The following is a 24,868-nucleotide window of genomic DNA, read 5'->3' as shown; positions in this document are numbered from 1 at the left end:
GATAGAAACAAGCAGCTGCATTTAAACCGAAAAATGAAAAAAAGAGCCCCAGTGAGATGGGAATTTTTGGAGTGAGTGATAATGGTTTTACGCCGCTTTTATCAATATTCCAGCAACATCACGGCTGGGGACACCAGAAATGGGCTTCACACATTGTACCCATGTCGGGAATCGAACCCGGGTCTTCGGCGTGACGAGCGAACGCTTTACCCACAAGGCTACCCGACCGCCCCAGACTGTGGAAAATCTAAAAGATATAGCATTACAGTCAGGGCCGGACGGAAGGGAAAATAATATGGTTCATTGACTGCGAGGCAGGCTACGACTGTAGCGTACACGTACCAGTACAACGAGTGAGATTGAGTGAGTTGGGTTCAATAACGCTCTGCATGAACCGTATTTCAGTTATTTTACGGCATTGTCTGCGTATTGTGGCTGGAAAGCCAACAGTGACTCCGGAAGCAGACATTTAACATTTAGGTGAAGCAACGAATATGGTGCTGACAGACCAGGAATCATAATCGGGGCGAAGGTGGGATTCGAACCCACACCCGACGGATCCCGGCACGTCATTTTACAAATAAGGATCTTTACTTGTCCAACTTGTGACCCTAATCGAGCCTCGTCCAAATTTGGTTTTCTAACCTAATCTGACAGTGTATACGGCAACTAAAGACATCATAACGAATTTATCATGCCGAAAGTTTACACTGTTTAGTATCTTTATCACACATGTCAACATGAAAACTAACACTTACAATTGTCATAAATGACAGGACCAGTACATATGTTTCCGATACAACGCTTTAATGTAAACACAAACATAAACAATGGGATGCACTAAATGTGAACGTTTAAACAAGTATTAAAGCTAAAAGGGATAGAATTATCACAAAAATGCCCGCATGTTATCAGAAAACTGCGGACCACTGTAACTTGATAGCAGTTTGCTTTTCTCAACGACGGGCTGCTGTCCTTTGCGTCATCAGCGTCACGTTTCTCGTTTGTGACGTCATCCTATATTATGTTCTATGACGTTGCTATTTGTAAATCAGTGACCTCCGTTGTGAGTATTTTTTCTCCATGTTGTTTATTAATAAAGCCACGAACGTGGTTTCTCTAAAAATAATGTCTTTGCACATCACAATTAATGATATTAAAACACAAAACGAATAACGAATTTCTGAAACAGGATTTTCATGTGAAACATGTGAGGTAGGTGTTGGAAAATCCAAAATGGCTGTTACTGGCGGTATACGGTCTCATCTTAGGTCAGTAACAACCATCTTGGATTTATACTGACGATATACGGGCTCATATGGGGTTAGTAGTTCTGTTCTCTGATTGGTCAATCTCACTTTGAGGCATAATAATGTTCTGTATGCTGCGGGCTGATATTTTATATCGTGGGCCTAAAGATCATTCGGTGTAATGAATAAATAACGAATTATTTATGTTAAACGTCTATCTTCCAGATCTCTACCCCCTCTTCACCACACCAGCTTCCGTTTTCATCCCCATCCTCACTTTTAGATCCACCCCTTTCCCATTCCCATTCGAGCATCCCACCCTTTTATCCTCCCGCGTAGACCACCCTTCCCCCTCTTTCTATCAGCGTCTGTGTTCAGCCACACCCCTTTATTCTCGCTTTTAGATCCCCCCCCCCCCCCCTCCCCCCAGCTATCAGCATTCGTGTTCATCCCCACGCCATCATGTGGTGGTGTCCATTGCAAATGGCGGCTTTATCTCTTTCATCCAGTTCACAGGCTTATACAGACGGTGGTATCTGCCTTGATTAGCTCAAAGTAATTTGCAAAAGTTGAAATGGTAATTTTGGTAATTAAATTATACCGGTAAAGTAGGCCTGGGGGTTTTTAATCAACAATCAATTAACGGGCAAAACTTGCTAGCATCCAATCATCGTTTTTCAGCAAAAAGAAACCTTTTCTTTTCAAGTGTCGCGAATTTCACTAGAGTTACATCATCAACCGATCACAGTCCTGTGATGGATGGCGCAGTTAGCGAACACTGTACGAAAAGACTTCCAAAGTTAACGTTTAAATGGCAAAAAAACCGTCTTCCTGAAATAGGGTAAGGAAAATTTGTCTTGGCAAAATTCCATTTCGTAGCTATTGATTAAAACACTCATTAGTGGACGTATGTGACTCTTGTCCTTGAGGCGGAAGGCCGAGACGTTTTTACCACGTTACTGAGTACCTTGAACCAAGGGCAAATAACTCATATAAGTAATTTGGTTCATAGTGAAATATACCACACGAGACAGGTGAACAGGGTTCCAACCTGTGCCAACTCCTGAACTTTGACTTACAAGATGTAGGTATGTGACTATGTTTAGCTTGCATAGATTTGCCATCTCAACAACGGTGATTTACAAGCAGTGAAACATGTTTAACTGTCACTTCCATTTTGTTTGTATTTTAAGGAGTTGTTTTATTCCGTAAAAATTCTGGTTCCATCTCTGAATTATTAGCAATAGTCACTTCCTTACCCGACTGATAATGAAAGAAGTATCAAGTTTTTGCCTTGGGTCGAATGAGGATGCTGAGCCCGTCCTTTGAGTCTTATATGCCATCTAAGTTTTCACTCTAAGTTTTCACTCCACCCCTGAATCACGAATACAACGCAACAACAATCTGAAAAGTATTGAGAAAGGGTACGATTTGAAGTTTAATTACTGAAAAAATATCGAAAACAGTACACTATTAAATGTTTGTCGAAGCTGCGTACCAAATACGATTTTACTTGCGCCCCTCGAACCACATTGCTGAGTCTCGAATGAGTGAGTATGGTTTAACGCCGTTTTTAGCAATATTCCAGCAATATTACGGCGGAGGACACCAGAAATGGGCTTCACACATTGTACCCATGTCGGGAATCGAACCCGGGTCTTCGGCGTGACGGGCGAACGCTTTAACCACTAGGCTACCCGATCGCCCCTGCTGAGTCTCGAATACTCTCGAAATAGACCCCCGAATGCCGAAGGGGGTTGACAGTCTTCGTATTTCACCAAGGAGAATATTGCAAGTGCTGTTTAAATTCATATCTGCTGTATTGGAATTGCTGTATGACCGACTTTCTTTTTAATTAATTACAGGTTGTTAATTAGCATAATGGCCGTGATGTCATCCCCAGTGTCGTCACCTCGGATCATTTGTAACATGACCACACAGATGACAGTTCATCAAGTGTGTACGAAACACCTAGAAACCCACGGGTAGAGTGCTGACACACTTAGAAACATACGGGTAGAGTGCTGACACACCTAGAAACCCACGGATAGAGTGCTGACACACCTAGAAACCCACGGTTAGAGTGCTGACACACCAAGAAACCCACGGGTAGAAGGCTGACACACCTAGAATCCCACGGGTAGAGTGCTGACACACCTAGAAACCCAGGGGTAGCGTGCTGACACATCTAGAATCCCACGGGTAGAGTGCTGACACACCTAGAAACCCACGGGTAGAGTGCTGACACATCTAGAAACCCACGGGTAGAGACCTGACACACCTAGAAGCTCACGGGTAGAGTGCTGACACATCTAGAATCCCACGGGTAGAGTGCAGACACACCTAGAAACCCACGGGTAGAGTGCAGACACACCTAGAAACCCACGGGTGTAATGCTGACAGAGCTAAAAACCCACGGGTAGAGTGCTGACACACCTAGAAACCCACGGGTAGAGTGCTGACGCACAGAAACCTACGGGTGTATTGCTGACACATCTAGAATCCAACGGGTGTAGTGCCGACACACCCAGAAGCCCACGGGTAGAGGGCTGACACACCTAGAAACCCACGGGTAGAGGGCTGACACACCTAGAAACCCACGGGTGTACTGCCAACACACCTAGAAACCCACGGGTAGAAGGCTGACACACCTAGAAACCCACGGGTAGAGTGCAGACACACCTAGAAACCCACGGGTAGAGTGCTGACACATCTAGAAACCCACGGGTAGAGTGCTGACGCACAGAAACACACGGGTAGAGTGCTGACACACCTAGAAACCCACGGGTAGAAGGCTGACACACCTAGAAACCCACGGGTGTAATGCTGACAGAGCTAAAAACCCACGGGTAGAGTGCTGACACATCTAGAAACCCAGGGGTAGAGTGCCGACACACAGAAACCCACGGGTGTAGTGCTGACACACCTAGAAACCCACGGGTAGAAGGCTGACACACCTAGAAACCCACGGGTAGAGTGCTGACACACCTAGAAACCCACGGGTGTAGTGCCGACACACCTAGAAACCCACGGGTATATTGCTGACACATCTAGAATCGAACGGGTGTAGTGCTGACACACCTAGAAATTCACGGGTAGAGTGCTGACACACCTAGAAATTCACGGGTAGAATGCCGACACACCTACAAACATACGGGTGTAGTGCTGACACACCTACAAACATACGGGTGTAGTGCTGACACACCTAGAAACCCACAGGTGTAGTGCCGACACACCTAGAAACCCACGGGTGTAGTGCCGACACATCTAGAAACCCACGGGTGTATTGCTGACACATCTAGAAACCCACGGGTGTAGTGCTGACACACCTAGAAACCCACGGGTGTAGTGCTGACACATCTAGAAACCCACGGGTGTAGTGCTGACAGAGCTAGAAACTCACGGGTAGAGTGCTGACACATCTAGAAACCCACGGGTGTAGTGCTGACACACCAAGAAACCCACGGGTGTAGTGCTGACACATCTAGAAACCCACGGGTAGAATGCTGACACACCTAGAAACCCACGGGTAGAGTGCTGACACATCTAGAAACCCACGGGTAGAGTGCTGACACACCTAGAAACCCACGGGTAGAGTGCTGACACATCTAGAAACCCACGGGTAGAGTGAAGACACAACTAGAAACTCACGGGTAGAGTGCTGACACACCTAGAAACTCACGGGTAGAGTGCTGACACACCTAGAAACGCACGGGTAGAGTGCTGACAGAAATAGAAACTCACGGGTAGAGTGCTGACACACCTAAAAACCCACGGGTAGAGTGCTGACACACCTAAAAATACCACGGGTAGAGTGCTGACACACCTAAAAACCCACGGGTAGAGTGCTGACACACCTAAAAATACCACGGGTAGAGTGCTGACACACCTAAAAACCCACGGGTAGAGTGCTGACACACCTAAAAATACCACGGGTAGAGTGCTGACACACCTAAAAACCCACGGGTAGAGTGCTGACACACCTAAAAATACCACGGGTAGAGTGCTGACACACCTAAAAATACCATGGGTAGAGTAATCTGTAATCTGGGACGAAACGCAGCTTTGAACATTATTTCACAAGGATCACGACGTGTCAGCTTCATGTGGAAGGACAGCCCAAAATGAAGCAAGTCGGAGACGTGTACCACTTTGGTGAAACCCACAGGTATGGTGCTGACAAACCAAGGACCGTGATCGGGGAATCTAGGATTCGAACCCAGGTCCAGTGGAGCCAGGCAGCAGCGGGACACAACACTGCATGAAACCCACGACCACAGGTATGGTACTGACAAACCTAGAAACATAACCGGGGCGAACCCACAATCATAGGTTTCTGGCGTGCCCAAGGGACAAAACTCTGCACAGTGAATCGCGGCGCCTCAGACGACTGGGCCACCCGTGCCCCCTTATATGACGAAGTCACAGATGACATTTGCTTGGTGATGTTAAAGGGTGTTTTAAAGTTTTATTCAGTGATGAAGAAAAGACGGAATGAACCTGACTGAACAGTTAAAAAGTGCACCATCTGTTCTGGATCTCCTGGTGTAGTGTCTCACATACCACAGCATAATGAAAGTACGTACGCAGGCATATGGTTTAACGTCCGCTTTTTTCGTATGACTATAGTTAATCAGTCACGACCTCCTCTTTTGTGTTATATTTAATCAGCAATAATATATTGTTATATGTTTAATGGTTTTGCCTCATTCGATCTCTCTTGTTCGCTCGCTCTTTCTTTTATTCACATAAACCATGAACAATCCTTTAAAAGTGGCGGTAAACAGAGGCCACTTTGCACGAATACAGTTTCCCACTGAATGTTTACTGTGGCTGTGACGTCAGTTAGCCCTGATCATAAGTGGGATGTTTGACTTCACCAAATCCAATCAAGGCATCGGTCGTGAATTAATCAACTGATTAATTACGTTGTGACTTCTAATTCCAACGTGTCAAAGGAGAACCCAATAATAATTTTATTGCCTTTATACAATTGCTCCCTTCGTTCCCCAGCATCTTCATTCGGCGCTGTGTGCATTTGTATTTTTCTATTTGTGTGTACAAGGTTCTGTGTGTTGGTAGCAGTCCGGTCTGATTCTGTGTGTACAAGTGTTAATTTGTTTGCTTGTTGTTTAACGCCACACTCAGCAATATTCCAGCTATATGGCAGCCGTCTGTAAATAATCGAGTCTGGACCCGACAATCCAGTGATTGATATCTATCTACGCAGTTGGGATACGATGACATGCCAAGTCAGCGAGCCTGACCACCCGGCCACGTTAATCGCCTCTTACAAGCATAGTCGCCTACAAGTGTTAGTAGCAGTCAGACCTGATTCTGGGAGTGTACGACCCGTGATAATACGGGTTAGGATTACTCTTCAGCAACCCATGCTTGTCTTAACAGGCGACTAACGGGATGGGGTGGTCAGGATCGCTGCATTGTTTATGCAGGTCACCGTATCCCTATTGTAAAGATCGATGCTCATGATGTCAATCACTGGATTGTTTGGTCCAGACGCGATTATTTACAGACCGACCTCATAAAGACGGAATATTGCTGAGTGTGGCGTTAAACAAAGCGTGCACTTGTGTGAGCACCAGTCTGTGTGCGTATAAGTCCTAGAACCAGTCTGGCCTGGTTGTTAGGGAGTACCCAACTGTATATAGAAGTCGCGTCTTCTCGGCAGTGCAAGAACGATACGTCTGATCCCAAATAGGAAAGAGTGCCTGGTTCCAGCAACATGATCACCACAACGTATAAAACACAACAGAAGTTCCCCTAATGTATCAACACTGTACATTTATTGACAACAAGTCTCCGTAGCTCCATCATATCTCAGTCTCACCAGTATATACACACAGTCACACACAGGCTCTCGTTACACGTTAATTAGCACAGGAAAAAACACAATTGCAAGTCCAAGCGTCTCACATCAGTGTCCAGCGATGAGTGTTTCAAAGAAAAAAACAATACCTCATAAAAGCAAATCACGGTAAACAAAGTGCGTTCCCTCGTGGAGGAAACTAAATACCCAGGGAATCCCTTATTCCCCTCCCACAGACAAAGTGAGGGGCCCGGCAGAGTTATCCTCAGGGCTTTTCTTAGGATAGGGGTGGAGGGTGGGGTCAATACATTGATTGAATGAGTGACCTTGGTCTTGCGCCGCTTTTAGCCATATTACAGCAATATCCCGGCGGGGGAAGGGGGGGGTACCAACAATGGGTTTCACATATTTCCAAAATGGAATCGAACTCGTCTTCGGTGTTTAACCACAAGAGTACCCACTGCCGGATGTCGGTTCTAGAGGGATGTAGGTTCAACAGTTGATTATTTCACCTTTCTGAAAACAGTTTAACGTCACATCGGCAATATTTCAGCCATATCGTGACGATCCGCATTATGAGTTTTATACGATAAAACGATGGTTCTCTTTCTCGGTGCCATCAGCAGGTTGGGCGAAACGCAGATTTTAACATCATTATTTCACAATGATCACAACGTGTCAACTCCATGTGGAAGGACAGCCCAAAATGAAGCAAGTCGGAGACGTGTACCACTTTGGTGAAACCCACAGGTATGGTGCTGACAAACCAAGGACCGTGATCGGGGAATCTAGGCTTCGAACCCACGCCACGTGGAGCCAGCAGGCCGCAGCGGGACACAGCACTGCACGCTGAGAACCCGTGACACCGTTCTCCAATCACAACTGAACCCAAGTCTCGGAAATAAAATGTTACATCTCGTGTGTGCGATATTCAAGTATATATAAACATATGGTCAAAAGTGCACAGTTTGAATACGCTCGTTTTCAACAGTTGTGCGCAACCGAATTTATTCAGTTCGACGTTTAACGTGATACATTTTATGTCGGAGAGAGCCATACACACTGGACACAGTTTTACTTCCAGCTGATCAATATCAAATATTGTCAATATATATTTTCAAGACATTTTGTCAATTGACAATTTTTTGTCACAAGGTAAAGAACATGTGTACATGTCTGCCCGTACAGTTGAAACACACAAGAACCAGGCCAATACAGAAACAATTCCAACAAGCAATCTTACTCTCTGTGTTCAGTATTTACGTATGATATTCAAGATCATCACATTTCAAAATACGATCGATACTGTGAAACAAAATTCAAGTTTACGTTAATCCAGGCCGAAGGAATGTTATTCATATTTTGTAGATCATTTCTACCATACTTGGCTACACTCGTCTCACACAGCGTATCCGGTGCACAGCTTTGATGACAAATACCCCACCAATATATTCTCCCTTCTTTCAAGACCAGTATTTTTTTAAAGCTAAATTTTCAAACATATTGAAAATGCAGTAACCGAATATCTTTACAGTACATTAATCACATGTAATCTATATACTTAATCCCCGGTTTCTCACAAATAAGTTGCAACTGTGAAAACCTCCTGAAACCTAATACCATCATTTAAGAGGAAAAAATGATAACTAAAAAGTGAAAAGACGTTAAATGAATTACATTAGGTCACGTGTCATTTCAGAATGGTAAAATGTTTCATCTAAAGTTCTTAAATGAGGCATGTTTTATTTTTCTTTGATGAAAAAACGGACTTCACAATAAATTGCATGAAAGTACAGAATTGATGTATCTATGAGGTACATGTTAAAGATACAAACGACCCCAAGAATAGCTAGAGTATACTGGATAATTGTCATGGAACGGCGCCCTCCCCGTGATTGAAGTTTCTATAAATTATCAACAAAATATAGGCACTTAAATGTTACCGTTCGAGCCACCTACATATAACGTAACACATCATACTACAGCACGTGCAACGAATTGAAGTGACAGAGACTGTACACGCGGTGGAGACGGGCGTGAGTGTTCAGATTGCCGCAAGGCTGCACCAGACAGTTTCACTGGACCAAAGCATAGGAACGGGTTTATGAACGGAATATTTACAAGTGTACATTCTCTTCCTTTTCCAGTCACTCTTGATAAAACATGGCCTTGCGAATAAGACACTGCAGCTATCAGTATCTCACTGTCGTCTGCTGTCATCGCGTCATGATGACGTCATCGTTCATTACGGCGAACCGGAAGTAACGTCTCCACAGCTGTTTGCTTCGACCAGACAGTTGTTGACAGTTCTTGTATACTGTCTAAATAGTTGCAGAAACGAAAATGCTCATAAAGTCAAAATGTTTTGAGAACGTTTCGTGTCTGGTATTGTAGCACACCTCCTCAAACAAGTCGCTGTTTGCGTTTGTGATTTCCCTCAAAGAGCAGACGACAATGGGTTCCGCCATTTACAGTTAACGGCCATTTTGTTTCCTGCACCTTGGCAATGTCAAGAATCGTCATCACGTTAAATATTTAGCCACTTGTTGATCCTCAGCGAGAAGGCCCGGTATTGTTTGTGTGTTGACAAACGAGGACATCCAACAGGCAGAATGTTGCCGTGTTCACCATCGCGAGCTGCTGCTGCTGCTGCTGCTGCCCTAATGGCCGACTGACCGGAGATGCAAAGATTGGATGAAGATTTGTGAAATGACCCTCTAACAAACGAGTAGCCAATGGAGAGGGCGTGAACAGTCTTTACGAGTCAGCCATCAACATACCTGAAACATACAAAATAGGAAATGTGTTATTTAACCGATTAAGAATATTAGAACTAACAGTCACGTTTTCAATTTGAAATATGGCAACATGAACAAGGGGGGGGGGGGGGGGGAAGAGAGAAAGCAATTCCAGTACGTTTTACTACTAAAATTGAAGGGGAAAAATACACCAACTCTCAGTCGTCAGCGCTCAATTCCCCCGCGTAATCATCACCTGATGACAATTGGCGCTGAATACAAGGACCACTTGAGTTTATAGGTTTATAGCCTGTCATAATCAAATTTTGAATCTGCGAAGAATAAAACCATCTATATTTCAATACTTTCAACATTGGAGTTTTGTCCTTGAAATACTTTAAGTAAGTGGCGCGGGCAGTGGGGTAGCCAAGTGGTTAAAGCGTTTGTTTGTCGCAACGATGGCCCGAGTTCGATTCCCCACGTGGGTACAATGTGTGAAGCCGATTTTGCTGGAGTCCCCTGTCGTGATAATAACATTGTTACGGAAAACAGAACTAACTAAAGGGGTGCGAAACCCACACACTCATGGAAGGAGTGTTGTTTGATGGACTCAACCCTAAAAGTTAAAATGCATGACGTTCGACCGTATGTAAAACGATATAGCTGAATAACTTTCATCCGTACGCAGTACTGTAAGGTACCCGTGAAGATCGGGGTAGAATAGGCATTCAACAACCCATTCTTGCCGTAAAAGGCGACTAACGGGATCGGGTGGTCAGGCTTGCTGACTTGGTTGATGCATGTCATCGATTCAAATTGCGTGGATCGATGCTCATGGTATTAATCACCGGATTGTCTGGACCAGACTGTCTTATTTACAGACCGCCGTCATATTGCTGAGTGCTGCGTTAAACAACAAACAAACAAACAAACATTACTGTATGGCCTGGTCGGAGAGCGATACCCTTCACTGTAAAAACCCACTGACCATCCTAGGTGTTCTGTTCTGTTCTATTCGCAACCACAGAAGCAGTTAATCAGTTAATTACCCCCAAACACCTAGCCTCATGTGGAAATGAGCACGGTTTCATCAAGATCATTATAAGCCCATCAAATATTAAAGCCCTTTTCCAAATCAAATGAACTTCAAAACTTTTAGTGTATTTTTTTCACTCCCAAACCAGGAGGCCGATGCGAGATTATATTCTATCATGGCGTCCATGCATCGGGTCGAATGTTCATACACCTTTCATTTCTGGTCCTGGGTAATCAAGTCTCCCCTGCTCTTGGCAGTCAGACGTGAGAAAGCAATTCCATCTTTTTAATTTAGAAGCTAATCAGCCTACATCTCAGCCAGTTTCCATTGCGGGTAATAGGCTGAGGTGCTAGCACCCCTACTCCCACAACGCTCATATACCGAAATTACTTTCAGTAAATAGCCTTCCAAATTAAAGTGTTTATTACTCGTAATTATGCAACCCTAATTACTGTACTGCTCTACCAATACGGGTGAATGACATGGCCTGTACACAAGTCAATTAAGGCATTTTAAGTAGCGTGACATTAATTAGGCTCCTGTTGCTAGCTATGTAGTCTGTCACAATATGAGTGAATGGGCGAAGGATCAATGGCGGACGACTCGCTCGGGGCTCGGTCGTGTCATTGTAATTAACTGTACACTTAGATTAAACTCCGTCTACATTGGCAGATTATGCCAGTCCTCCTACAATTACGGTATTAAGTGGGCTGTAACATATTGCGTTGAGCCGGAACACAGGACGAGAACTCGCGTGGGGCTACCCGGAGAAGTGGTAATATGACAGGAAGTCGCCGCCATGACATGCCGGGGCGCAGAGTTATCGCCCCTTCCCAACTGACCAAATTAAACCGTCGCGTCTGTAAACTTACTGAGGCTATTTTTCTTGGGAATGAAAGTGACGGTGAGGAAGTTTTTACGTCGCTTTGAACACCTTTACAGCTGCACCACGACGGAAAGTGCAGACTATGGGGGAATCGAACCCGGCTTTGAAACCTGACGAGCCAACGCTTTAGCCATCCTATCGCCGCTCAGATAGAACAGAGATCGTCAAGTACACGTGATATTTCAAGCTTTCGGGCAACTCCAGGCAGTTGATACTGAACATATATGGGAACATTATTTGGTTTCAATCATCAGTCGGTAAATTGTTTGCCATGGGATGAAACAGACAGCCATCTGTATCCACAAGCCAATTATCAGGGTATTTAGGAAGGCTGATTGCAATGTCGCAAAAATAAACTTGGAAGAGAAAACATGTATCCAGTTTTCATTAGATAATGAAACAGACGGTTTTCCTGTGCGATGTTTATCACGAACTCAGACAAATTAATTATTCATTCAATTAATTAACAAGGTAAATAATCCGTAGAATCAATTTCATTTGCTGGGCGGCTGAATCATTTCACGGCTCATGCTAACAACAAAATTAGACATTACATTAACACTGTATGTGTAGTTCGCGGAACGCTGCATCTGATTAAGGGGATGACGAACCTCGTTGCGTAAAAAACACACTCGTTTCACGCTAATGAGACCGATGTTCGCTTTGAATGATTGGCATTATGATCTACACAAAGCGGGCGATATGTCGCTGTCCTCATGTATTATGATCTACACAAAGCGGGCGATATGTCGCCGTCCTCATGCCAGTCATCAGGGCAAACTCTCAAGTCACTGTGAAAAGACGTTTTTAATTTCACGCTCGAGGTTGCTGTCGAGGTTGCCCCATTGCATACGTTCGTTACGTTCAGCGTGTCTTAAAGAGTATGGTTTTACGCCGCTTTTAGAAATATTCAAACAATATCATGACGCGGGACACCAGAAATGGGCTTCACACATTGTACTCATATGGGGAATCGAACCCGGGTCTTCGGCGTGACGAACGAACAATGTGACTACCAGGCTACCCCACCATCCCGTGTCTTAAAGAAACAAGACGAAACTTAAAGGGGAACTGAACTCGGGTCAATTGGCAGTCCTCGCAGGTTCAATGACGTATACTTATCTCATGTGGACAATGTCTCAGTTTTATACTACTCAAATGAAGTCAAGAACCGCTGATTCTTTCATATCTTGGCTTATGACAGATCAACTATGGTCATATGAAAGAATCGGGTGGTCCCAAACCTCTTTTGGGGAGTACACATCAGACACTATGCTACATGTAGACCTAGAGTTAGTCCAATGAAACATGGCGTTAGTCATATTTAACGCGGGTCATGCCGCTTGGTGTGGTCTTCGAAGCGTTTCAAATTATCTAGCCATCAGCTTATCTCGTTATTACGGCAATTATTCATTTCAGCATGTTAAAAATAACCGGGGAGACGTTTTGAAAAAAAAATCATATAGATCTCATCTAACAACTATATCCAAATACCCACGTTGCCAATATCGAAATCATATATAATCAACCGTAATTCGATTCACGAATATCAAGAGTAAATAATTAATTACTGTACAACTAGGTTGCTCCGAATCCTATTTAATTACACAAAAGTTCAACTCCAGCAAGGACCGGGCGCAGCATACGTGTTTATTGGCTGTCGGAGGAGAGGACGACGAAAGCCGTTTTCTCGAGTCTCCGATGAACATGGCCGACCAGCTGAAAACCCGAATATAGAAATGAGGTTTATGATCAAAGGGCTTCGATTGCTCAGTCCCTATCAAATTAAGCATCCGACTATTCCAAGCGATAGCGAAACACAACACACTCCACGTCCATGTAAACAATCGTGCAGCACGTGCTGCAGCTAGTGGCGCCATCTTGCGGGGAAAACATTTGGCACAATTCATACTTCTTGATCTACGGGTCCCCTTCACCCCGATCAAAGGCACAGAGAGCTGAAATTATTTCAGCTGATCTGCGCCCGGGGTCCATGATGGACTTTGGTAAGCTGTATGTCTTGGAAGTTGGAGCACGACATGGTTGCATCCTCTCCAATTTCGGGGAGGGATTTCAGGGAATTAAACATGTTAACATTACGGTGCGTGCTCGTCATGACATCTCCATCACGTGCGCGGCCATTGATCTCCGCGAGCAGTTTCCACATTGCCGAAATCCGGTCGCGGGCTAACGACATACCGTAAACCGGCACGGTAATAGGCTGGTATCGAATATCGAATTCTAATTTCAATTTCTCATTCAAATAAGCCATTCCTTTTACACTAAATAATTGCCGGCACAGATGGAGCGACTATTAAATGGACCTCAAGACATCAGTTTGAGACTGTATGCTGATGACAGTCGATTCGAGGGATAAGTCTTTGAATCAGCGCCCTGTCAGCTGATCAATTACCCACAATACACTTTCACAGAATATAAATTTCGCAAAAACGAAACTGCTTCTGAAAACGACTACAATAATAGAAGAATCCTTTCACCGAACAGCGAGAACAGCCTTGGTTGTATGGTTGGACTTAATCATTTCAAGTCGTTCATCATAACAGCTTCAATAAGAACGGTGGCGGGAAGTACACATCCAAGACAACGCGGAACAACCACACGGCTCTCCGTCTGATTGAGTGAGAAGCATTAATTTCTCATTTACGACAAATGGCGCTGATTTTTCATCCTATATCTGGTATTCTCGTTTTGGTTTCAAGAACCCAACCAGATTGTTTTCCCGGTTAATTGCTGGTCCGCTCCATCTGATGAGGTTACCACCAACTCCAACGCGGTGGGTGAGTGAATGAGGTTTAAAGAGTCTTTTAGTTATGTCCAGACATCCGTTCGATTGCCATACACAAAGCGTACACTGCTCGTTGTAGCTTAAACGTATAAGATTAACATACTTTTGTGCTTGTCCATATTACAAGGAAATCAGACAAACACTATTTCCTTTTTTATATTTCATAAATACCCGTCAGAGAAAAAAACCATTCAATTTGTGTCCAGCAAAATGTTAACATAATCAGAGGTCCAGCATATTATTTGAGGTGAGGTGACATAGGGCTTAACGTCGCGTCCAAGATTATTACACTTACATGGCGACGTGCATGCACGTGTGCGTGCGTGCGATTGGCTGTTTGTACTGGCCCGGACTAGTCCAAATTTAAAGTGCTCGCCTACTGAGTTTGCCTAGAATACCCCACTCAGACACAGTATACTGACTCCGAGACGACCAGTCTTCGTTTTAGCCCCTCAAAGCCGAGCGCCAGACAGGGTAACAACAAGTACCATCTTTTAACGTCTATTGGAATGATGCAGGCTGCATCAGGGATCGAACCCCGGACCTTCCGCTCTCCGGGCGAACGCTCTGCCACTAGACCTCGGAGGCGGCTAGCCCTCATGAAACAAATCTAGATTTTCCAAAGGTTCTGAATATCACTTCTCACTGGAGCTCCTTTTCAATATAAACGGAGTTGTTTGTTTCTATCAAAACACAATTGTCAGAGACTAAGCGTTAGTCCAAGATTGATGCTGACGAACCGAGAAACATGATTAGGACCAACCGCGACTCGAATCCACGATCACAGGACACAACTCCGCACAGGTAATTGCGGCGCCTTAGACGACTGGGCCACTCGTGCTCTGCAGCCTGCACACATGCAGGTGGTTGACAACTCCGCATAGGTAATTGCGGCGCCTTAGACGACTGGGCCACTCGTGCCCTGCAGCCTGCACACATGTAGGTGGTGGACATATACCAACCCGGTGCAACCCACTACCACTGCTAGCCTGACCATGGATTAGCAAGCTCGATGCAATTCGCTGATCACGGCCGGTGGATCTCACTGCGGCCCCTCTGTCCCTGGGGGTAACAGGTTCCCCCATCAGCCCGACGACCCCCTCGCTCCGACAAGCTACATCAACATTCTTTCAAGGAAACACGGGCTTCCATTATCGACATGAAATTAAAACTAACAATGTCCTTGTCACAATATACCGTGTACAAACAGCGCCGAGTCAGGGAGTATATTAATGTATACAGTAATGTTATACTTGTACAATATCCAGGTGAAACTGCGGTAGAGATCCGCAGAGACTCCCACATCATCTTCGCCAATTATGTCTCATTATTGAAACCCAATCTTATGTTAAAGTAATGTGTATTTATCAAGATACATGTCTACTTAATTTAGTTTGCTTTTCGCTAATGAAGTGTTTACATGAATAACATACTAGGTTGGAAACATATTAGCTGTTTCACGAACACCTGATGTCATTAACTGTCTTGAAAATTTTATTCAAGGAATGTCAGACATACTCCGGGGCGGGATGTTTTCCGAGACCAGCTCTGGCTTCCCTATTGTTAATAAAACTTGTCATATATACACACGACAGGCAAGTCGGCTTTGTGGTGGTCTACAGTCATTCCTCATGTCTTCGGGGAATAATAATTCGATCGAATATATGTTTGTCAATGTTTTCGGGCAAATGTTGTTTTGCTCTGTGATAAGAAATAGTACGAAATACTTTATTCTGGATCAGCAAACCAGTGGTTGACAGCATGAACTACTATACACGTCATAAGTATATAACTTATTGGTAGTGTGTCATGATAAGTTCACCGCAGTTTCACCGTATTTTCACGCCTGAGCTCGTGTGGTTTACCAAAGTGGTAATCTTTTTACATCTGCCTCAATTTCTTTATACCTGAAATACTGTTCACAGCGGCGTAAAACACAACTCACTCTTTATATTGAATAAGACCGCCTCCGTGGTCTACTTGTAGGGCGTCCGCCCGGAGAGCGGAAGGTCCGGGGTTCGATCCCCTGCCGCGTCATAACAAAAGACGTTAAAAGATGGTACTTGTTGTTACCCTGTCTGGCGCTCGGCATGAAGGGGCCAAAACAAGGACTGGTCGGCTCGGAGTCAGTATACTGTGTCTGAGAGGGGTATTCATGTTAAACTGCGGCATGGTATCCCAGTTAGGTAGCACCATAAATCGGCATTAGTCCGGACTAGTACAAGCAGCCACACACCCCACCTGCATGCACGTCGCTATATAAGTGCAATAATCTTGGATGCGACGTTAAACCCAATTTCATCTCACCTCACCTATATTGAATAATCAAATGACATTTACCTTATGCGCTGTCCGCGCGGGCAGCGAAGCGTGACCTTTTAGCACTTTTGGATAATCTTGTTCACAGAGTAAGCTGCCGTTGACAATACTGAACCTATCTCCTGGCACGAGCTGCCCGTGGCACGAGACGCACGTGAAACACTTCAAGTGATATACGTTGCCTTGCACGCGCATTACGAGCTCGCTGGCAGGAATGTTTTGTGAACAGGCCGCGCATGTACCTCCAGACCCAAATAACCTGAAACACACAAGGCAAACTGTAAACATAACGTGTCAAACGAAATATTTTCACAGCAACGATAATCCTTGTGATTTGTCACATAAATCTGGAAACATATAAATTTGTATGATAATATTAATAACAATCGATGCGCTATTTTATATAGCACTCGCTTTGTGTGTTCATCTAATGACGCTTAATCATGTTAAATAAAAAACCCGATTATATTGTACATTTAATACTCGGTTATGTAAGTCTACGGCCCTTGTTATGAAATGCTTCCATCATTCCAGATACAAAGGTCCGGAAATACATAGAATAATAAAATAAAATAAAGGAAAGTACACGAAAACGTCATTTTCTTTACTTAATGTGTGAACACAATCCAATAACAATGTCTCGATACCTTTGGAAAAAATATAATGTATAATAAAAATTCTAATAATGGTATTCAACGAGCTTTTTGCACGAAAGCCCACGAAATCAGAAAATAAAATATCGTCGTCATGGAAAAACAGATTTCGTTGCAACGAAGAAGTCGTGGAAATTCATATTTTTTATTTTTTTAAATATCACCGATTCGGAGTACGAGGACAATATTAGCAGGAATTTACATCTCATCCCGCGTGGGCAAAGATGGCTGGACTAGCATCATAAGATTTAGATTCATATTAAACATTGAGTTGACAATACTGCTCAATCATCACACACAGTAAACTCAAGAATACTGTTACAGTTTTAATAAACCTATCGATAACAGAATTAGCACACTGAAGGGTCATTTCATGGTTGAATAGTCTAATACACATTTGCTATGATAACCATTCAAGGCGAACTACGCGGAGAGCTTTCAAACTTGGACTGGTTCGATGGTTCGACAAGTTCCAAAGTATATATTAGTTCAGTTTCCAATAAAACACAGAATGTAACATCAAATTGATCAGTACCGCCATTGAATGTAACAAAGGCGAACAGACATATTTTGTCAATATGTAATTAAGTGGAAAAAAGACTCTTGCTTATACCAACAATAACGGTTGGTGATCAATTGTGTACAGAACCTGCTTCAGTCGCTGAACACGCTCGAAATATCGCGGGAAACAGATGGTTGATTTAACAACTGTTTAACTGAACAAAAGGTTTACAACGCCAACAAAGTTCCGAGTCACACGGTAAAACAACTCCACTTGTGGCCGAACGAATACAGTCATTCGTTGTTACAAGAATTGATACCTACTCATGAGATCAAAAACAGCAGTTTTCTTATGTACTTGGAAAATCCACTCTGAATGGTAGTTACAAACAGAAAACTTCAACCTGACCGAGAACACGGTTGTTTGTGCGTGCACAGGGATGAATCAAAACACATCTTCAACATACAATGTACAATGGAAGAGATTTAATAACTTATTTATCAACCGGGCATTTTTTAATGTTATTTGCATTGTATACAGCACGTTGTAGAGTAACATTAAGTCTATGAAAACTTATATTAAACAATACTCTTCTCGGCTCTAAAATCAAACAAATAATGTTCCCCGATGCAGATTTCATAATTTCATGATTTCATGTGGAATAGAGCTGGCTAGACTTTTTTTTGTATACATAGCTAGATTGGTTATTTTTCATAAAATATATATATATTCCACGGTCATGGTGTAGGACTGAGCACGTGGTAACAATGCCATATCATCTATTCTGTTCAATTTCATCTGTAAAACTGCGTTGGACTCAAAAGGGTTAAGAGTAAAATTGAGGCCAGGACCATCGTTATTCACTACTGTTTAATAGAACATAAACCATATTTATATAAAATTACTGCGAAGGATATTAGTACGATAAGAAATTGGCTGAAATAAATTGGTTAATAAAACGAGTATGATAATGGATACCTGAGTTTATAATGGACGGCGGGCTTAATATAACATCGCCAATAGTTCTCAATTTTGTCTGTAATAATATGACTGAAAAACCCGATGTTATTTCATTATAAAGCAATTGAGTTGTCCAATTTAGGATTTGCGACCACTGTTTGCTTAGCTCTTCAATATTGAGCGGTGTTTTACCACCGTAAATTGACACGGAATAGCTAAATTAAGCCTCAACGCTGATTATGACAGATATTTAAAAGCAATATTTGATGGAGCTAGATATGTCACGTGCTGAAAGATAACGTTTCAATTTAGCCCTGCCGATAGATATAGCACCGACAAGCTATTGGACATACACCAGCCGCGAACAGCGTGAGGAGAAATTGAAATATTAATTAAATTTACTTGGCTGGTTCGGTTCGATATCTGCCCCTCTTTGCTAAAACTCCGTCTACACAATACACTACTTTAATAAGTTTAACTGCCTTGCGGGCATAAACATTAACACATGGCCCAGGGCGGTTCTGGCATGTGCAACGGTTCCTTAATATTAAATATGTGCCTATGATAAAATCCATATTGGCTTCGATACATTCTCCAAGACCAAGGAGTGTAATTGACGGCCGCTAAAATTTACAGCGACTCGGATAATATCAGAAGAGAGGTAATAATGAGGCTGTGATGGACGCTTGTCGCGATATTGAATATTACATGGTGACATTTGGCCCTCTGTTCTCCAATTACATCCCGGATGACAGGCTGGTAATAATAATTTCGTTTCGTTCAATTTCCCTTCGCGAAAATTAAACATACCTGGCCCTTTGAGCTTCAAAGGTCGGCGAATCTCTCAATATTGGGAGTTACTGAATCCTGAACCGGCTATCGCCCTTGTCCGAATTGCGGAATGATATATTTGGGAAACTACCGGGCCCTCATATTACGATGGTTGATAGATTAGGAATGATTTGTTTAGTTGCGAGGGGCTGTAGGGTTCAGACACCGCGAAATAAAGCAAATACTAATATACAATCGGCCACACAACAGAGAGCTGCAAGTAATCGCTAAAAACCAATATTACAGCGTCCCATCGCAACGCCAGCACGGGTGCACATGACCAGGGTTATCTGAAGAGAAACTTGTTGTAGAAGACCGTATATCCCTGTATCAACAGCACTCGTGGTCGGGGATATTACACATTTTTTGGAAATGCACTGAAGGACTTTCGCGTGGAAAAATATATCTAAATAAGATTTGGTTAAAGAATCCTGTGTGATTCAACAACGGGACATTATTACCTTATAACGAACTCGTTGGCAACAACTGTCGCCTCAGTCGGCGAGTGAATTGTATTTTCTCACGCAGATATATTCTCGCCTGTAATACTGTAGTCAATTAGGGACGGAATGTGGGTTTGCTTGTTGTCATACACAGCAATATTCCAGCTGTATGACGGACCAGACAATCAAGTACCTTACATATGCATCGATCTACACCATAATGATACGATGACAACGGCGGCTCCAGCATTTTTAAAAGGGAGGGATCCAAAATTTCAAAACCCTATCTCAGATAATTTTCTCTCTCGATGATACAGGGCGGAATGCATGAATTATTTCGCAGGCATCGGGGTAATAACACTTGAAATACAATGAATTGTTGGACAAGTTTACATGGGGGATTCAAGTTATTTCACAACATTAACATATCTCCACAATATGTAAGCAAACAACCACACCGTCAAAATACATCTCAATTTCATACAGTTTAACAGTTAGAAAGAACCGTTATTCAAGCAATATCTGATGTTGGCCACAATATCGCCCGTTAATGTGTGACAAAGGAACAAGCTAACCACGAAGATACCTAAACTGTAGAATACTAGTATTTAATGTAATGATAAAATTCCAATATTATCAGAAACGTATTGAATGTTTATTTAAAAATAACAGTACAAAAACTCTCGGGTTCGTGCAGTGATAACTTCCTCGTGAGTAAATATCGACACATGCAACATATGTCGGCACGACCCGGTATAAACAACGTTAAATATGGCGAAACCCTCAAGCCCCGTGACAGTCCTTTATGTGCTAGTTCAGACTTCAGTAACGAGATGTCATACATGATGGATATGTCTCTTAATTGCCTTTTACCTGAACGGATTGCACGTGGAATTATAATAAGTGGAACATGCTTTAACGTTACGTGTTGACATATGATCGACACAAAGTGTTCACGATCAATGTCTGGTAACATGTGTATGAGACGGAGAGGAGTTTAGTCGGGAACCTGGGGCTGCCATTTTTCAATATTGTACTATTTTGCACAATAGATTGGACGTCCTTGGCACAGCGAATCGACAAACGTTTGATTTTACAACAATTACAGTTTTCCTTAATATTGAATTTATACAACAGCCGTTCTGGCAATAAGGTGAAAAAATTGATGTGATTACAACAGCTAACAAATCAAATATTGATAGTCAAGCTTCTGCGTTTGTAATTAAATTTTAAGCTACTGACCCATGCCTTGTAAACTTCAAAGGGTAACGGATCACATTAAGGACCAGAATGTTTTTATCAGTTTTGATACTTTGAGCGAGTTGGTCTCAAGGCCATTTTTTTCTTCAAATGATAAATCGTCATCTTGCTGTACATATTGTAGATTGAAATATTTCGTTTGTACACATGTTTGTTAGTTGTTTAACGCCGCGCTCAGCAATATTCCAGCTAAACGACGGAGGTCTGTAAATAATCGAGTCTGGACCAGACAATCCAGTAATTGACATCAAGAGCATCGATCTTCGCAATGTGGAATAAAATGACATGCATTAACCAAGTCAGCGAGCCTGACCACCCGATCCCGTTAGTCGCCTCTTACGACTACCATAGTCGCCTTTTACGGCAAGCATGGGTTGCTGAAAACCTATTCCATCCCGAATCTTCACGGGTTTGGTGTCACGTGTCCATTGTGACACTACTTAACAAGACTGGTTTGCCATCATTTCATCATGCTGCTAATGGATCTATTTTCTGGATTTCTATTCTTATCATGATACGGGAACACAATACATTACATATGCTCATCTACCAGTGAAGATTCGGGATGGAATAGGTCTTCAGCAACCCATGCTTGCCGTAAAAGGCGACTAACGGGATCGGGTGGTCAGGCTCGCTGACTTGGTTGATGCATGTCATCGCATCTCAATTGCGTGGAACGATGCTCATGATATAAACACTGGATTGTCTGGTCCAGACTCGATTATTTACAGACCGCCGTCATATTGCTGGAATATTGCTGAGTGCGGCGTTAAACAACAAACCAACCAACTTTAGTAACGCAGGTCGTCGACGTTTATCGTTGTTGTGGAACCAGGCAAGCCAACCCTGCTGCCACTTGTAGAACCCCAACCACTGGACCACCCGTGTCAAACGACATTCCAAAAGAATACAACAGTAAAGGGTAAGGTACAATCAGATCAAGAATTAAACTGGGGAAAAGAACAGGGGACTAACAGATCCGTTATGACGCGTCATACCCCAGAGTTGGGTTTAACGTGCTTTGAACAGAATTCAGGTTTCAGGTTTCACGGCGTGGCGGCTTAATGTGGGATGAAAGCAAAAGTGATGCAGGTCTCATACAATTTACCACTTTGGTGAAACCCCCGAGCACGGATATGGTGCTGGCAAACCTTGAAATAAAATCGGGGCGAACCGGGCTTCGTACCCAGGATCATAGGTTCCTGGTGTGCCCAAGGGAAGCAACTCTGTACTCTCGTGTCAAATTAATACAACAGAGTCACCTCCGTCCATAAGTGGGCATACACATTGCCCTCCCTCAGATACTCCACACACTGAAGTTAATAGTTAGAAAACTGATCAATTCGTTAATTGTCACCAAGTCGGAAATGTTCACTGCTAATGGTGAAGAGATTGTGTTATTTCCGGCCATTTCACACTGTCTCATTAGCTGCCGCCACCACAGCCACAGGTGTTACAGTGAGCTGAAGCCACGGCGAGACAAGTATCACACAGTGACAGTCGTCGCTTTGCCAACCTTCAAACACATTCAGGGACACTCAACGCATCAATCGTTCCTGGGAAAATGTCAATTTTCTCCCACCATCTGGGCCTGATCAAGAACGAAGAGCTTTTCATATTTACAAAAGTAAAACTTTCTTCGTACGGCCTTTTCAAATCTCCCAAATTAGAGAGCACTGAAGAGGTACGACTTTCAAATCTCTATGCAAAAAGATTTCCACGAGTGTACTGTCGCTTTTGTACATGGTGAATAATGAACGCTGCCTGGTCGGGTTAATGAGACCCGATAATCACTAGCACATATGTCTACACCCCAATTAGGGAAGAGCTGTGTTCCGGGGAGGTAACTCTGCATAGGACACGACTAAACAAATACCTCATGCCTAGCGGACCGTGGAAAGTTATACATGAATTCGTTATTCTTTTCGAGCTCATTATCCAACTTCGTGAAGGTTAATTTTCATTCCCACACACAATCTGATGACAGTTTACATCATTTGATTCGACGTAGAGAACGACTGAATGTGCGAGAAAACGAGTCTGATCAATTGCAGCAGTAATTTGTAAGCACACTCCAGGCCAAGACTCCAGCACATGTTTGATATTCTGCCACACGAAGGGCGCAACAATGAACAGCGGTTAATCTAACGTACAGTACCTCCCGAGCTCCCATAGAACTCGGTTAATTGAAATCGCATTATTTACAGACAATCATAATACGCTATTACCCGCGGTAAGCTGTTAGCCGCAAGATGAAAGGCGGCAAATTAAAGGCATTTAGTAGGTAGCATATGTGACTACGAGGTTTGGAGACGGATTGATAAACGGTACCGCCAGACGGCGCTGTGTTCACACTGAACCTTCTGCTGAACGGAAGCTGTACGGTGAATTTACCTCTAAACTGAAGAGTTGTACGAGGAATCTACCGCCAAACTGAAGAGCTGTACGGGAAATCTACCGTTAAACTGAAGATCTGTACGGGTATTCTACCGCCAAACTGAAGAGCTGTACGGGAAATCTACCGCTAAACTGAAGATGTACAGAGAATCATTCTACTGCTTGAGTGAAGTTGTACGTGGAATCTACTCCTAAACTGAAGCTGTAGCTAACTCATGTACCTTCCATACCTTTGACTCCGTGCAAGTGGCTTCTTGGTCCCCAAAGCAACCTTGGCGAGTACATGCAACCCCATTCTACACCCCATCCCACCCCTCCTTATACAGGGGCCCCAGCGTACAGGGAATTTGGAAAAGCCTGTGATGAACCAGTGACTTGAACTCGTCAAAATACCTTTACCCCCAGTAAAAACGTTCATCAGTAGTTACTAGCGAGCGTTCTAATGATTCTATTGTATAGTCTTCATCAAATAACATCACTAAACATCACATAAGTCTGGAACTGAACAACTCTAATTATATATCTGTATCATAACTCATCTTTTACACACAAAAACTGATCGACTATGTAGGGAACGTATTGTCCGAGGCCCCCGTGAAGATCAGGGGTAGAATAGGTCTTCAGCAACCCATGCTTGCCGTAAAAGGCGACTAACGGCATCGGGTGGTCAGGTTCTGTGACTTGATGCATGTCATCGTATCGCAATTGTGTAGATTGACGCTCATGCTGTCAATCTCTTGATTGTCTGGTCCAGACTATTATTTACAGACCCCCGTCATATAGCTGGAATATTGCTGATCGTGGAGTAAAGCAACAAACACATACTGTCCGAGGCTGTGGACAAGAGTGAGAGTGAGAGTGAGAGTGAGAGTGAGAGGGTGAGAGAGGGTGAGTTTGGTTTAAAGCCGCTTTGAAAAGTATTTCAATAATATCACGGCGTGTCGGAGGAAAGCCTGAAGC

General features: G+C 43.3%; 1 protein-coding gene across 1 annotated transcript in view; it reads right to left on the bottom strand.

The window, feature by feature from the left end:
* Nucleotides 1-7,032: 7,032 nt before the first annotated feature.
* Nucleotides 7,033-24,868, bottom strand: part of LOC124142460 (LIM domain transcription factor LMO4.1-like) — a 58,535-nt gene continuing 40,699 nt past the window's right edge. The window contains exons 3-4 of the mRNA XM_046510935.2: nt 16,884-17,121; nt 7,033-9,857 (exon numbers count right to left, since the gene is read on the bottom strand). Of these exons, the coding sequence (XP_046366891.1) occupies nt 9,849-9,857; nt 16,884-17,121 (247 nt within the window). The 3' untranslated portion in view covers nt 7,033-9,848. The remainder of the gene's footprint in view (nt 9,858-16,883; nt 17,122-24,868) is intronic.

The sequence above is a fragment of the Haliotis rufescens genome, unplaced genomic scaffold (genome assembly GCF_023055435.1).
Source record: "Haliotis rufescens isolate VD_foot unplaced genomic scaffold, xgHalRufe1.0.p SCAF_8, whole genome shotgun sequence".
Lineage (NCBI taxonomy): Eukaryota > Metazoa > Mollusca > Gastropoda > Lepetellida > Haliotidae > Haliotis > Haliotis rufescens.
Note: the sequence above shows the minus strand (reverse complement) of the source record. Positions and strands in the feature narration are given on the sequence as shown.